Source organism: Meleagris gallopavo, chromosome 4 (assembly GCF_000146605.3).
Source record: "Meleagris gallopavo isolate NT-WF06-2002-E0010 breed Aviagen turkey brand Nicholas breeding stock chromosome 4, Turkey_5.1, whole genome shotgun sequence".
Taxonomy (NCBI): Eukaryota; Metazoa; Chordata; class Aves; order Galliformes; family Phasianidae; genus Meleagris; species Meleagris gallopavo.
Window position 1 is genome coordinate 39,704,796 of NC_015014.2, and position 17,288 is coordinate 39,722,083.

The 17,288-nt window shown below is 37.7% G+C and overlaps 1 protein-coding gene across 3 annotated transcripts in view; it reads right to left on the bottom strand.

The window, feature by feature from the left end:
* PPP3CA (protein phosphatase 3 catalytic subunit alpha) overlaps positions 1-17,288 on the bottom strand; it is a 105,449-nt gene that overhangs the window by 11,042 nt on the left and 77,119 nt on the right. For 2 of the 3 annotated variants that reach the window (XM_031553120.1, XM_019614815.2), the window contains 3 exons: positions 10,520-10,645; positions 7,816-7,890; positions 2,914-2,940 (listed from right to left, as the gene is read on the bottom strand). In XM_031553120.1, the coding sequence (XP_031408980.1) occupies positions 2,914-2,940; positions 7,816-7,890; positions 10,520-10,645 (228 nt within the window). The remainder of the gene's footprint in view (positions 1-2,913; positions 2,941-7,815; positions 7,891-10,519; positions 10,646-17,288) is intronic. The other variant, XM_031553119.1, reaches the window with a different exon arrangement.

Sequence of the window (17,288 nt, forward strand, 5' to 3'; positions counted from 1 at the left end):
AGGGAAAGAAAATCACCTGAATGGGGGAAAACAAATAACTATATTAATAAGTTAACTGAACCAGCAGTTTCTTTTTAAAAAAGCTTATATAAGAAAAGATCGTGCTGTACTAAGTGAAACAGGTTCACTCAAGTATCAAAACCGAAACCACATACATCATAAAGATTTCTCCCCAGAGCATTCTGAATGAAAGGCAACTTTCTTGTATGGCTTGTATATTGCCTGACTATTTCTACCTCTGAAGTTCAACGGTGCAATCAGAAAAAGACTACAGCAAGGTGCTGCTTGCTTCTTTGCTGTTCCAGAATTCAAGGACAAATTGATAATTTCTATCTTCAATTCCAGGTGAAAAGCAGCAGAAAGCCTAGCCCTGGGCCTGGTCACACTGGCCTTTCTTCACCGTATTTTAAATTCAGCCAGAATGGTTAAGAAGGAAACACTGACTCCAGCCATCTGGGGAGTGCTGGAGTGGTCCAACTGAGCTAAGCAGGTCTGCTGAGTACTTTCCATGGCCAGCACTGAGATAATTCTTGTTGTGGTTCATCTCCACACAGCTCTGCTTACAGTAGCCCCACAGTTCCACTCTCAGGCTCTCTTACCTCTCCCTGCTGCAAATCTCTCTCCTACAATTAATCTCCCAACTGCTTGAGTCATCTCTTGGAAGCACAGGGATTGCTTAATGCTATTCACCAGGCTGGCCTGGCTATACTCCGGCATTTTAGAAGAAGTGAAAAGGATGGTTTTTTTTTTTTTTTTCTTTTTTTTTCAGTGCTTGGATTTCAAAACAAATAGCCACCCACTGCAAAACTTTCAAAACTGAAAATAACAATGCGCAAATCTTAAAGCTGTACAAAAGAAGGCCAAATCAACCAAGAGAACAAATAGCCCAGGTAGCAACTCACAAACTCTGGATGAATTTCACTGCTTTTAATATCACGGTCAAGAGCAAGCATAAACTCCTACCAGCAAGGAATAAGTTTTATAAAATGGGAGAATAACGGATGCACATGGAGAACCGTGCAGAGCTGCATGTGCAGTTGTGCATCCCTGACTAGCCTGTGTCCAAATGGGGACACAGGAATCAACCCGCATACACCTGTACTGGTCCATCTTCATCTATGTATCAAGGAGCACAGGCTTCTCTTGTAACCGTGGAATACATGTTTTTTGCCTTTCCATCTCTTGGAGCATCTCTCAAATGCACTATTTTCAGGCTTTCCTAATTGTCCTCCTAATACATCTTGGAATTGAATCCGCATCTTGAAGTTCAAAACGAAAGAAGCTATGCTCAGAAGGATGTCTTTCAAATCAAGAGCTAGTTTGGGGCATAAATATGTGATTCTAGATGATAAAGAGCAGGAGAAACAGATGTAACTCAGCTGTAACTGAATTATACCTAATGTATTAGTAAGAACTTAGTGAAAAATTTAGATTAAACAGCAATAAATCATGTTTGTCAGGAAATAGTACATTCCTCCCTCAGTTTCTATAACCTCACTGAATTGTACCTTAAGGTAGTATGACATGGTTTTCATTCTTTTTTCTCCTAAAAGCACTTAAAACACAATTTGTCTTTTCTTTCTGGTTTCACTGCTCCATTATTACAAGCCCACACTGTTCTAGTAGATCTTATAAGTACACTTGACCTTTTTCAGCCACTGTTCAATTTCCAGAAGAGTTGAGAACTGAAAACTGGTAATATAATTTATTACTGAAGTAAAACACAATGCTACCCATAAATAAAAAATAAAAAAATGCCCTAAATCATAAAACATAACAGTCTCAGAATGAGTGCTTTATTTCTCACCAACACGCACACAATGTTACTGAAAGATATACCCAGAGATTTCTGTCTCTGCTGAATTCCCTAATTTGTAACAGATTTGTGACAATGACAAAAATATATATATATCTGTTCACTAATTATTAGTAATGATTTCATTTACTTTGTGTGTTTTTTTGTTTTTTATTTTTAAACATTATGTGCTAAATAATGCACCTAGCATTCACAATGTGATATTGCACTGCAAATTTTCACTGAATGCTGCTCACTGGACAGTATCTGGATTCCCTAATTATATATATGAGTGACAGAGCACTGGAACAGGCTGTCCAGGGAGGTTGTAGAGTCTTGAGATATTCAAGATTCGTCTTGGACACCTACCTGTGCAACCTGCTGTAGGGAACCTGCTTTAGCAGGGGGGATGGACTCAACGGTCTCTAGAGGTCCCTTCCAACCCTGTGTCTATGTGATACTTAAATCTTTGACTCACATTTTATGTTTAACTACTCAATTTTTGTGTTCTGAAATTCACAATTACTGCAAATCTCTATGAGTTACTTCAGCTGCACTTAAACATACATTTAACACGGAAGTAAATAGCTCATAACTTAAGAAATGACTAAGTGTAAAATAGTTAATTTTAACCTTAGCAAGCATAGCCTGATATACACTTTTATATATACACACACATATACATTATTCTTTCAATATCTTAAACTATTTGCATAAAAATAACTAAAAAATAATTATGAATACAACCAAGGTTAAAACAGGACAAATCATTTTGGAGGTAGAATAAAAGCTTTGAATCTCACCTCAGTAATTTAACAAATTCCATTGGATTTTAGATTTGCAGCATCTATACAATTATTTTGCAAGCTGTATATATAGGATTTACATAAAATATAATCTAAACTTTCAGATTAAGAAGCAAAACAATTAAATAAAACTGTAAACTGAAAATATTGAGATGTGGGACTGAACAGATATGTAACAAAATTGGTTAAAAAAAAAACAACAAACCAAAACCAAAAATTGATTCTCTGAATGACATCCTAATATATTATGTATGAATATATTATGCATGAAAGCAAATTAATGAAATTTAACCCCTCCAATTTATTTAATACCTTTCTTTTGTGCATAAATGGGATCTTCTTATGAATTCCAAGGGGAGAGGGGGGGAAAGAAAGAGATCAGTGATGTTTGCAGAATGAAAATAAAAAACAACAAAGAACATTTGACAACATCAGTGGAAACTCAATGTTTAAGTAAAGTCTGAAAAACAGAAAAGAAACAAATTAGGCAGGGAACACCCAAAAGGAAAGAAACAGATTGAAAACTATGGGAGAGAAAAAGAAAACAACAAAAAAACTTAAAAAAGCATAAGGCCTTGTTAGTAGATTTGCAGAAAGAAACATGCAGGCAGATTAGCAGGTAAGCTTAGCCTCGATGCTACCATCTCTTGACTGCATTCTTTCTTCTACATGATTGCAGCTGCTCTAAGGCTCAGTGACATCTCAGAACCAGCAGACTATCCCCTTCCACTTATTTGGAGTGTACCTGACTGATGACGCCTCCTTCCTTACACCAAACACACCAATTCTTTGTTTATTTCCATTTGATATCTGAAAGAATAGCTTGCTTTTGTAGATGTATATTGCTTCTATCAAAACCAGCATTATCTATGGCACACATGCATTTGTCAGAATGACCCAGCATCTTGCAGTTAGCAAACAGAAGTGGCTTTATGGTACAGTGTATTGCATTCTAACCCAACTATTTTTGAGAGAAACATGAGTGAAGTGCTCAGAGCCCTGGCACAGCTGCACCATGGGATGTATTTTGAGGACTCTGGTTACCTAGCATGTGCTGGCAAGCTGGTTCAGAGGCAGAGCACACCAATGTGAAAAACGCTCCGGGTATGGAAACAACCAGATCTGGCCAAAACAGTAAAAATCCCATTAAAATGCTCCTCTGCCACCAATTCTTAGAGAGCAGGTATGCCCTGCAGCACAACGTTGCTGCTTTGAAGGGATAATATGAATAAAATGGTGAAAAGTAACCTCAATTTCTCTCCTAGTTAAAAATTAACTCATTCAAAAGGTGATTCCCGTCTGCCCAGCTAGACTCATGAAATCTCTTATCGAGCCACTAGTAAGCACCTGTGACCTGAAGCCTCTGCTCCCCCTAGGGCACTGTCTGTGTTACTTTGTGCAGAGCTTGCCCAGGTGTAATTTACTGCTGAAGACCTAAAGCACATGACACATGCTGACTGCTGCTCACTGTGGAACCCAGTTTGACCAACAGGACACATCTGACATGGTAACTCAGTTTAGTTTCAGACCACAGCACTTGACTGCAGAAGCTGTGCTCCAGCTGAGGAATAACGGCTGCTACCAGCATTATGACAGCAGCTTTTTCCACAAGAAGGCTGTGAGCTACAATGTTGAAGGCAATACAAAAATTAATGCAGGTAATTTAGAAGTGTCTTTATACCAAATCATGACAGCAACGCATACAAAGCAAGCAGAGCATTTGTGTTAAGTTGTCTATTACATTACTGCACCCTTTTAATTAGCAGCTTAGTTTTCCAATGAAATGCATGAGGCCAGAAATGTTACTAATTAAAATAAAACAGGATTCTGACTACGTGCTGGCTGGAGAGAGGTATTTGTAGCTCCTGTTGCTAAGCAATATGTTTGATGCACAAACCATACAGTGCATAGCTACTCTTCACGTAAGGCATTTTTTACTGGATTAGATTATGTTGCAACCATCACAGCAAACAGCAAAGAAAAGGTACCACAAGAAGAAGCTATCAGAGATAAGAAAACCTGACATATCATCTCCTCTCATTTTTAAAGCAAGCGAAACCAAAAGCCATCAGGGAAGACACAGTCTAAAGGGCACTATGACTTCTGTCTAGGTTCTCAGGTTCTCTCCCACTAAGCATTCACATAACCGCCTCCAACAAATTGATCAGATCCCCATTATGTATCTCCTTAAGGGGAGGAAGAAAAAAAAAAGGTTTGGGGAGAAAGGAATACATGCTGTGGAGCATCCTGCTCATGGTGCTCATGATTAGATGCAGCATGCATGATGTGGGGCGGGGAAAAAAAAAAGAAAGAAAGAAAAAGAAAAAAAGCTCACAAACCATGCAGTGAGGTCAGGCAATACTGACGGGGCTTTGTTTTGAGGGGGAAAGTGAGTGAGAGGGGAAGACAGAGGGCAAGAAAATGTAAGAGAAGATAAATGAATGATCGGTGCAAACCATAGTGATGGATCATTCTCACTACATGTGGGAACCCAGGTCAGGGCATGTTCAAACTGCAAGGAGAGAAAGGAAATCAGCAGCGAGCCCTGAGAGCTACATGTGATGCAAAAATATGCAATGATCAAACAAAACGCATCTGCTGTGGCAGATATCAGACACTTCCTTCTACGGGAAATACTGCTAAGGGAAAATGTCAGTGAGTGAACAGGACTCTGCAGAGTAAAGGACAGTGGAAACACTGATCCACTGTAAGGCTGTCAGCATACAGCCCTGACAGAACCAGTTTTAAACTGATAACCCTTCCAGTTTGCTTCATTAAGAACGCAAATGAAACATCGTGTACTTCCTCCCACAAAAGGCAATGCTCTAAGAAAAAAAAAAGCAACAAAAAGTCAACCTTTTTTGAGAAAAAGATTATTTTCCTTTGTTGTATGGGTAATGCATAAAGAAATCATTAAAGATACCAGCCTCTATTTAAACTTAAATCAACTTTCAGATGTAGTTTTATGTCCAAATCCCTCAGTCTCTCCCATGCATGCAGCAGTGCCACTGGGCCCAGTGCTCCCTCTGGGCCACAGAAACATGTGTCCCACAGCCCCTGCAGCCTCACTGCCACAGACCTCATCCTACGGTTCTAAGGGGACTGTCTGGGGAAACAGGCATGAAGACACCTCAAGTCAGGTTGTAGCTGCACATCCTAAAGTGGAAGATACTGCTAATATCTTCCTTAACATATGTTGTACGCTGAGAAAGGGTTCATATCGAAAAATCTGAAAGTACATTTAAGAGATTAACATTACAGTACCAGGAATGGTTTAATTATTCTTCATCTAGAAATTTTAACGCCGTTGGGTATAATTATTCAATACGCACACATTCAAGCCAAGAGGCTTTCAGCCTGCGTTCCTCCTCAGGCACCTGTAACACAGCGAGCTGCATGCCTGGAAGCATGCCATGGTACAGTTCCCTGGGAGACAGCTGCTGCACGCTGCTCCCAGCACACAGCACGGGAAATCTGCAGCCCACACAGAACCCTTCTGCAGCTGGAGACAGCTCGGTCCATGGCTGAGCTGTCCACCGTGAGTGCTGTTGTCCTGAAGGACATCAGGGAACCTGCACCTTCGGCTGTGCTTTGATAACACTCTGCTGAGCTGTCACCTGGACAAGGGAGTGCTGATCCACTGACATTTAGAAAAGGACATCAGGCACTGGCCTAGCTATGCTCTGCTTGGTGTCAATGGAAGCTTATACTACAACTTTAAAGAAAATATTAGGTCAATGCTGAACTAATTTAAAAATCTTTCCCATAAAATCTTTGCTTTGGCAATGAATTCAGTGAAATTTCAGCCTGTGCTTAAGTGCTTTCTTGAGCCAAGGATTTAAGCATATGGTTCTCCTGCTACTGCATTTAATTTGACACAGTTTTTTACTCATTGCATGCCTTCACGCTGTTTCACACGCTGCTTTAATTACACAGTAGCTACTTATTAAATTTCATAAGAAAAGTTTGGGCACAATATTCTAACAGGTGCTTTCTCCTCTGCACTGATTACTGGTTTCAGTAAATTCAATCTTTGTCCCAAATCCTGCAAGATAATGTGCATGTCCACACTGCAGCAGCTACAGAACAGGGAATCCCATTTGGCTTCTCAGGGTAAACGCGAAGCACTACAATCCATCCTCTTCTTTTCCATCATAAAGGAAGCACCTGTCAAAGCCCATGACATAGCTTCCTCCTCTGAAGACTAAGAATAAGGACTCAAAGAGAATTTGAATGATTAATTCTATTTCATTAAGTATTTGTCTTGATATTTCTCCACTTTCCCCTTTTTTCATTCTACCAACTTCATGAGAATTTCTAGTTGCATAGTAGCTCTGTTTTTCCAGATTTTTTTTTATTTTTTAATATTTCCTATCTCTAATATTATTATTACTTAAATTATTGTATCAAAACACTGAAAGCATTCATAGTAAGAACATTAGGGTTGCACAGGAGTTTTTCAATTTTTCTTAATGGAGAAGGGAAATTCTGGAGAGTTGCAATTGACTCTTGCACAGCCAAATAGCTAAGGAAATAAATTTATTTCCAAGAAACATCAAATTACAAGATATAAGTATATTTTGCCGTCAAAGAAATAGGTACAAGAGAGCTTATCATATCAATTCCCTTCCAAGTTATAGAAGAAATGATAATTCCTTTCTTTTTAGCAGAACATTTTCTGTATTTGCGTAAGTTGATTTTTATTGATTATATTTATTTATTTAAATCCATTTAGTAAGAAAGTGCATTGAAAGAAGTGACTAAAAATATTTCAGGTACAATTCTTCCAAAGTTGCAGTACCTACATTTTGGAAAGAGCACTGAAAGCTTATTTTATTGTAGGAATAATTTCATCAATATAATTAAGCTTTCTGTGGGACTCACTGGTATATTATGCATAAAATCAACATCTAATCCCTTTGTGTCATGACTCAGACATAACTCAGATTTCATGGAGAGGAAAGCATTTTAAAATCAAAACCAAAAGACTGAGACCAGAGAAAGATTTTACTTTTGGCTGGGGTTAGAAAGGCAAGATTTTCATTAATTCTTTCCAAAACATGCAGTAAGCAAATCCATTGGATTCTAGCACAACAGTTGCTTTCAGCAGCACAGAACTTCAATGGGACCCAGAAAATTATCCCAGGGTTAGTAAATAAACCTTTAAAGTAGTTTCAAGGCAAACAATCTCTATTAGGAGCAGGATGCTCTTACCATCAAAACCATCTTCTTCTGTTCCTAATTCATCATCCGAGCAGATGTTCAGCACATTCACCAGCATCTCTGTCACTAAAGGAAAACAAATGCAAAATGTTGATATCAAGCTCCCCTGGTCTGTCAAAGAGCCAATTCTAGCCATGATAATGTGAATGAAAATTCAGTACGCAAATGGCACCCACTTTTTAAATGTGGATCTTTAAGCATGTAATAATATAAGCATGGAGTGTCTGGTGTAGTTAATGAAAGGGCAGCTTGTATAGTTTTCCAATAAAAAATTGTTCTAAACGTAATAATCACTGCAATAAATAAATGAACCTAAATAAAATTAAAAAAAAAATTACAATCTTTGCAACTGTTGAACAGCTAGGTAAATTCTGTTTTTTTTTTTACTTCTCAGTATATCTTTTATTTTTAATCAACTTGGACATCACAGTTGACTGCTCTTCTCTTGCTGCTACATTGTTGTAGGATTGTTGCAAAGCAAAAGAAGTAACATTCCAAATGAAAAATTATAGCAAGAGTAATGACAGTAATACTTTCATTACTACAGAGGCTTTAATAAACACTACTTTTAGTTCAACAAAACATTAACCCTATAAAGGAGCACCATCCCTTAAAACCCAGGACAAGTAGCACGAAAATGTCGTTGGTAAATTCAGAATATGTTCAGCTTGTTTGCTTTACAACTCAGGCATGGAGGGGCCAGCCTCAGACCACCTGTAAACTCAGCCCTTTTGAGAAATGGCAAGAGTGAGGCACTGACCTGAGAGCACACAGAGAACAGCCAAAATCCCCACAAAAAAAGTCACAGCCAAGTAAGTGGGATTTAGAGATCAAAAAAGCTGAAGTTATGAGGTAAAATGTGAAATAATTAGCAGACTGATAAAAACTCCACTACATCTACATGTAGTAAGCATCATTAAAATGGTTACCAGGCACAGCTAGCCTTGCACCAGCTACACAGACTGAAAGTATAAATTTTTGAATCAAATGGTTATTAAAATTTTCTTCTGTGACAACTTTGATGTTTTTTGAAACATAAGAAGGGTGGAGCAAAGCTATTTTTTTTTCCTAAATTAGTGCAGGATTTAATATTTTTTTGTTTGACAATATTAGTGGAAAGACTTTCCACACTAATAATTGCAAATGTAACTAACTGCTTCCTACCTTTGTTGGCCTTTGAGGAATAAAAAAATCTATAAAAGAAGAGAATTAAAAAGCTGTATAGAACATCAATTCTTACACTCATTGAGTTTTGTTTTGCAGAAAGGGGAAACACTAATTTTACCTCCTCTTCCTTGGGCTTCAAAGTTTGCAAGCAATTGGTAGCAGTGAGCGCATGAGAAGATACGACGGACAACAAATTAAAAAGACAAAAGAGTGGATGTGTTCTCAGGATCTCACTCAATCTTAACTGCGCATTCCACAGTCCCAGGGTTTCATCTATGGGAATGTCAATAACAGACCTCTGGGAAATGGTCTGACAGAGCATCCTACAGAACTGCCATGTATATGCAGAACAGACTCATCATCAGAGCAGAGTGTGTCTGAATTTATGGTCAAACAAAATGAAAGCATTTTATCTGCCTCACAAAACTCTGAAACACGCATCAGCACGGATTATGTAATGTCTCCATTAGTGGAAACAGCTGTCTATTTTCTGTTAATCCTCATTTTATTGTCTATCTGTTCTGTTCACAGAGACCTCAGCCATGTCAGTGGCAGCTTTTCTAGTACAAAGGAGTGGCTGCAAACAAAACTGGTCATGTCTGCAGGTAAGAGCCACAGCTGGCTGTATTTTCAGTTGCCTATTAAGAGGGAACTGTTTCTCCAAGCAGCTTTTATGAGTTTATTATAGTTTTCTGGCAGTAATTGCTATTGCAGCAATGTACTATAATGGATGGATCAAAGCAAGCCTCATCTCAGGCCCTGAATAAAATGACTTGGGTTTAAGCAGTTTGCATTATGTATTCATTTAATACGTTAGACTAAAGCTTTTTTTTTGTGCCCTTTGTGTGCTTGCCATTCACAGCATGAAGTTGTCTTCAGGCAAGATCTGGAGCATCATGTTTCAGTAACTCATGAGCTACATTTTAGGGTGAGTCTTCTCGCCAACGAGGCACCATACACTCTGGGTGGAGATGGGGCTTAGAGGCACATTTTCCTTCATGTGCTTCCTTCTCTGCTATCAAGGAACAATAAACCAGAGTGGGTCTTAGCGTCACCAGCTCTGTATTTACTGGTGAAAAAGCAACTCTATCACCTTATCATGGCAGGTCAGCTGGATAAAGCTGTAACCATAATGTAGTAAAGTCTGACATGATGTCCTTCAAGCAGAGAACAATATTCAAGAGAATTCCCAAGAACTTATAAAGCAACAGCTTATAAAGTAAAAAATTTATTCAATGAATTCGCCTCTGGCCTGCAGCATTATAAAATCCATTTCTACTGCAGATACAGTGGCATCATAGCCTGAAAAAAGTGGAAATTACAAGCAAGAAAAAACAAACAGGAGAAGTGTGGCTAACCTTTGGTAATTGCCTGTCCCTGTGGCCTGTTTCTTCAAATTTGTCTTTGAAAGCAATTCATCTGTCTTCAAATTATTCTTATCATTTCAAATAGACTATGGCACATGCACAGTGACTAACAAACCATTCTACAGTTTCTAAGAACATATGAACAAAGAAAATTTACGCACCCTTCTCACCCACAAATGGCAAGGACCAGGTAAACACATCCATGAAATTTGGAAGCCAGTAAGGATGAGGGGAGCAGTTGAACTGCCTGATATTCATAACGTTGTTCTCATATTTCAATACTGCAGCTAAAACAAGAGAAAGAGACAAAAGATGTCAGCTACATCAATAACTCACTCTCAGACCAGTAACACTGGTAGTATTCATAGCCTTCAGGGCTGCAAGACCAGCTTTCAACCACTTAACACCGCATAAGCAGCACTCGACTGCTAGTTATGACAGGATATAACCTCATAGAAGTCACAAGCCATTTCCAGTCTGGAAGTGGTGTCATCTGCTAGTACTAAGATGTGTCGCTAAGTGAAATAATAACTTTTTGAGTATACATAAACATAGGCTCTAGCATTGGCTCCCAGAAAAGAATAACGGAGACTACCCACCCAGTGTTCCTTCTACATAGTTATCTGAGCTTCTCACAATCACACTTAGGAGATAATAAATAAAAACTTTTATCAGTCATATTTTGAATGCTACTTTTTCAGTGAAACACTTTCAACATATTTCATTGATGATAAGATACAACAGATCATACTTTCTTCTCACATTACTTAATCCCTATGAACAAGAGACTGTAGGAATGCACAGTAATAGTATTTTGTCTTGTTCCATTTAAAATTCGTATCATTCTTGTCAAGAGTCTTTAATAGAAAAAGACTACATCTGCTAGCATGCAGAAATATAGATATTTATGCTATAGCCAGAAGACTTCTAAAGCACCTTGTCAGTGCTATCTTGTGTTAATGGCTTCAGGTTTCTATCTGAAACAGGATCTGAATGACTTCAACTTATTTTTCCAATACTCAGAACAAAGTAAATGAAAGCACTGCAAAATGCATCAGTAAGAAACAGCTATTTATTTCTAGAAAAGATCATGCTGTACTCCAGCCCAGTGCAGATGAAAGTCAAATGAAAAGGGAAAGGATGAATATTGCTTGGGTATTGCCAAGAGCACCAAGAGTGTAGGCAGGAGAGAATATCAATTCTCTCAGGGGCAACATCAATTTGTCTAGGGAGGCATAAAGTAATAATGTTGAAAATGCAAAAGATGACATAAAATGAAGTCTAACATAAACCTAGATAACTGCCTTTATCAAAACTCGTTTACTAAAGCATTAAGTTTGCCCAATGTTATGCTAATACTGTTACAACAGCAAATCTAGACTTTTATGCAATTTTAAAATTTTTATAGCCTTAAGTAATTACTACAGTGCTGTAGATGACTCAAACCTCTGGTAATTTACTGAGACCACATGGAAGAACACTGAGTGGGGATGGAAGAAAAAACAAGTGCTGAATTTCTATTGTTCACTTTATGACCTATATGCCTCACCTTGGGAAACAGTAAAGCAATTTAATCCTTTCCTTCTCCACCCTACCCCCTGTCCCCCCCAACTCTTTTACCTGCCTTCTTGCAAAGATCTTAAATAATCTTCTCATAGCATCTTAATAATGTAGTTGAAGACTCAATTTGGTAACAGTATCTCTAACCTAATTAGTGTATACTTTAATTTACAGAATATATTTCTTAAAGTTAGTAATTTCTAGAATTATGCAAATATATTTATTTTGCACATGTGTGTATTTATGATGTATGGAGCCATTTATGAAATAGAAGAACAAATATTTCTTTGTTTATGGAGAAAAGGCAATTTTGAGATGACCACCTAAAAAAATAGGGACTCATAACTATCTCCAACAGAAAGAAATTAAAGTTTTTAAAGAATACAGATACAGAAGACTGCAGATGAGAGTTTTCATCAACATGGCACTAAGGAAATACTGTTGAAGCTTACAAAGAAAGCAAGAAACATAGATGATAATACCATCATAAATGATGAAACAGCAAGAATCAAAAGTACGTCAGAAATGTAGCACGTCAAAGACACAGACTAGAAAGCATATCATATTTGGTCTTCCCTTTTCCAACTGTATTTTTAATTAATACTTCCCCAGGAGGAACACAGTTCCAGTGACTGGTTATTACTTAACAGCCAGTGCTGGCAATGAAGTTGCATGACTTCAATATGTCAAAAAACATGGGGAATGCAGTATTTTACACATGGACTGGAAGAGATGAACAATTAACTCCAATTATTCACCTGTTTCCACTGACTGAAGTGTTTCAATCAGAACTTTTTGAAATCTTTTATTATTTTTAATGCATAACGTTGTTGCTAAAGGCCTTCCGTTTTGCTGCTGCTGACAGTCTGGAAGTGACCTGGGAATTTCTGAAGCCTGCTTGCTGGTGCACACTGAAAACAGATTGCTAACATTTATATGATCTTCTGCCATCTAGACACCCTTAATTTAAATAAAGCACATTTGACCCTTGCCCCTTCTATTGGCAGTCATTCTGCTTTTCAGTAAAAATGGCCTAATCCTGCTATTAGCAAAAATGAGAGAACTAGTGCGAATGCTCTTAATATTTCCTTCACTTTTTTGCTTAAATTACCGAGGACACATCAGACTTCATTCTTCTTCTATTACAGTGAAACAATTGCATAATAAAAATAAATAGCTTGTGGCTTTGCAGTAAAAATGAATCAAAACCACACAAACTTAATGGATGTGAAGATTCATTGAGGGGGACTAAAACTTCAACTGATTCATTTTAGTAAGTTGAAGAAAGTAAGTTTCCCTTCCTGCTATTTCTCCAGTTTACCATCAAATTTCTTCTAAGTTATGTGGAAGATGGATCTTTTACAGAACTACTTATTTATTTAAGCTAACCTCTAAAAAAGACTGCGTCCTAAGCAAGACAGTTGGCAAAAATGAAGTTGTATGGTTTCAAGGTTGGCTTTTTTGTTTGGCTTCTTTTGTAGGAAGACAATTTACTTTGAGATTACTGTACAAAAAATATTTTTGCATCACTTTATTAATTTATATACCTAAACATCTTCGAAAAGCAATTTTTAAGAACAGGATTTTAAAAACAATTCTCTTCTATAAGTAAAGGTACGGTTTCCTCACAAATGACTTCAAGAGTCACTTGAAGGAAAAAAAAAACGCTGTACAATAGAGTAGCAAAATAACAAAGATGGAAATGTTCTCAAATACCTCTATTCTTAAAAGATTAAAATAAGGCAAGATAGTTACTAGTGCCACAAATACTTTTCTGAATTTGTAATTTACAATCTTTAATTTACAGATGTAATGTACATCAAATATTTTACTATCTAATATGATGCTCTTAAACAGATCAGCTCTTGCTTAGTAGTCAGAGGGAGAAAACTTCAGCTGGATTGAGAAGAAATTGCTGCTTTCCTGAGCTTTGCTGGCCCCTTGCTTTTTCTGTCTGCTCACAGATCTGTTCTTCCTTTGTTGGCTCAGAAAAGGTTTGGGGGTTTCATCTCCACTTCATTCTCAACTTTACATTACTCTAATGCATAAGTAGCTACAGAAAACCTCAACAGCCCTGATGGAGCAGGAATCTTTTGAAGATTATATGACTATAGGTCACATGGTTGCTGGTTGAGGAAATGGAACAAAGTGGGATGCATCCCTGAGCAAAATCTGGCTCTCTCAAACATTTATTTCTAACTTCAGATGCTTGTTATGCAGCCCCTATACTTCTCATTCCAAAGCTATACTCAAGACACTAGCAGAACAAGCCACCGGTTGCAGTTTTATAGTCCATAATCACCAAGAAGAGCAAGAATCTTATTTTCTTATTCCTAAACAGTCACACACGTTTTAACTTCATTTTGGTATTCACAGCTGTAAATGAGTTTTAGAAGCCAATGTAAAGTGAAGATGTGCAGATACCCTAAATGACATTATACCTCTTTCCAGTGCCTGTAAACTGAGATATTGGATGCTGAAATCGCATTAGAATGAAATGAAAGACTAATGCAGCAGGCAATGGGAATTCGTACTGTTTATTTTAAGCATTTAACATCAGTACCTACAGCTGGAAATATGGGTGGTGATGAACATGCAAGTGAAAAACCTTCTTCCTTCGGCTTAGAATGGAGACAGCTCTTCTATCTCGTCAGGATAAAGCACAAGCACTGATGCTACCTGAGACTGTTATAGAGGAGCCTCAGTCACCCCCATGTCCTGTGTCATACCTGTCAGAGCTGAGTGGATACCACAGATCCCTCTGACATAAAAAACGGCACTTGAAAAGCCTGTATATTGGGAGCTGAATTAAGGCCTTAGGCAAAGTGCACAACATTAAACTGTTGCCCTATTGTTCACGTACTCAAACACATCATACAACCTGCTTCAAGTACTGCTGAATATTTTTTCAGTGCAAAGTAATTGAAAACCTGTTTGTCAGAGGAAGACAATTGAGCATGGTAGAAAACCAGCCCAGAATAAACTGCATTTATTTTAGGTAAACAACCACAAGGTAATTTCAACAAATAAATTAACTAATTTTCTTGTGTTTTTTTTTTTTTTCTAGAATTCTCTTCCTGCACTTAGAAAAGTAGCGAAAGATCTCTCAACTTCTCCACATTAAACAGAGAATTTCAATTTCTGACTTGATGCCAAATTAACTTCAGCATTAACTGTGCAACTGGGAGCAGTACTTTCTCCTTCAGCAGAGTTGCTAAGTAACCACAGCGTTTGCTGCCTGAGACAGGTCAGGGATAAGGGCCAGTGAAATGCTTATGGAGTTTAAACATTTTCAAAGGAAAAAACGACTCACAGCGCAGGATACTGAAGTAAATAATACAATAATGAAGTAGGGCTAATTGCGGTTGGAAATTCTGAAGAATTTCATTTGACATGTACAATTGTATTTTCAAAAGATATAGCACCAAACATCTCTGCACTGGCAAAGACATGGCCTAAATATTCCAAGAGCTTCTCTTTAGAAGCTTTTGTTTCCTTGAGAAGGCCTCATCAGAAAAGCAGTGATAGAGCATTCAAGAGAACTGATGGGGCAAACAGAAGGTTGCACAGCATCCCCTTTGCATGATGGGGTATTATTTCTGAAAGATCATTTTTTGCCTTCCAGGTACATTATTCTGCCTTTTTCCAACGTGAAAATAATTTTCTATCACGCCAATCTGCATCAGGTATATTTCTTAAAATCTATCTACAGTATACCACGTGCTGATGCTTTATACACACTTGACTGATATGTTACTTATCTGATTTGTTAACAAGCACATCAATGTACATCTGGTCTTGATTTTTCTAGTATTCCTAACACTCCTATCCACTGCATATTTCCTTCGTTTCTTTCCATCATCTGCTTTTCCTTTCAGCAGCAGCACATGTACTTTGAAAAATGTTGGAAGAGATGTATTATTTTCTTCAGTAACTTTGGATTCTCTAGTGGTTATCTCATCACTATGAAACCTACTCTTTTAAAAATTTTCAGAATAGTCTGTCTTTAGGCAGCTAGTTAAAATTGTTCATTCAGCCAAAAAGCATGCACATGCATGCATGACACCAAAGTGACAGCCAGAGACTAAAATATTAAGTATTGACAATAATTAACAAATAAATTGCATGCCTCTGTAGATCTTCTGTAAAATCTTTGTTGTTGTTGTGGCACAAACAGCATTAAAGCAAGTCCTAATTAAGGCAGTATGAGCTATTAAAAATTGAAATGTGGGAATGAATGTTTAAACACTGTACAAGGCCAACAAGTCAAACAATGCAGTGCTTTTTGGCAACCTCTTACTGTTGCTACAGAGAATTTCTCCTGGTGATGGGCATTCTAGAATCAAGAGGTAAATTTCAGTTTCTTGATCTGGACAGCCTTCGTCTTGAAGCCACAGGTAACTATTATAATCAATTATAATGAAAATCAGGAGGATTTTTAATCTTCTCCAAGAATATCTCTTAGAATACCACCAGTGTACCAGTATTCCTCATAAAAAGTTTTATTAATTAACTTACAGAATCTTTTTTTTTATGCCTTCTAATAATAGGAGTGCATAAAGGTTTGGGACAGTTATGAAATACTGAACAGAAACTCAGAAGTTGCCAAAAACATATGCATGAATTCTTTGCCTTTGCCAATGTTCTTCATTATAATAAATATGGAAGGCATTAATAACAATAAAGAGGAAGGAGACACTAAGCTTCTTACATCTAGGTAGTTTCTGAGTCTTGGAATACTCTGAAAGCATCTCTCTGCCTCCATTAACTACAACTCTGACTCCAATAACTACAAAAATTTGGGACCCCTGACTGTAATTCCTTGAAAAACCTAACTTTGGCACTTGAAGTCATGCATGTGTGTGGGCTGGGGCTGTGACAGAACCAAGAGCCACTTGATGGCTGATCAATTCACACAGATTTCAAGACGCCATGGCTCGTAATCAGAAAGATGCAGAGAACTCCCTCCTAGGACAGAATCCAGGGGTTCCAGCCAAAAGAGATTCCCATGGCTGATCAGAACAGTGACAGCATATGTCAAGGGTCCATAACAGCAGTACTAGCAGCAGATATGCTGAATGTGGTTTTCTTTGGGTATCTTGTCTACAGCTACTCCTGTTGAATTTCCATTTGCTCTAGGAGTGTTCCCTATCTGCCCTTTGTGTGAGTATCTGATTCTGGTGATCTCCAGCTGGGACTGAATAAACTCTTAAAGCTAGCAGCCAAGCCTAGTCCTGGTGAAGTGCTCTGAAGATATACAAGAAAGAATAGTTGCTTAAAGGGATATAAGAACTATTAGCCAAGGATACAAAATGAGAATTCCTAGCCCCTTGTAGCTTTTACTTTCCTTTTATTAAAAAAAATGTTTTT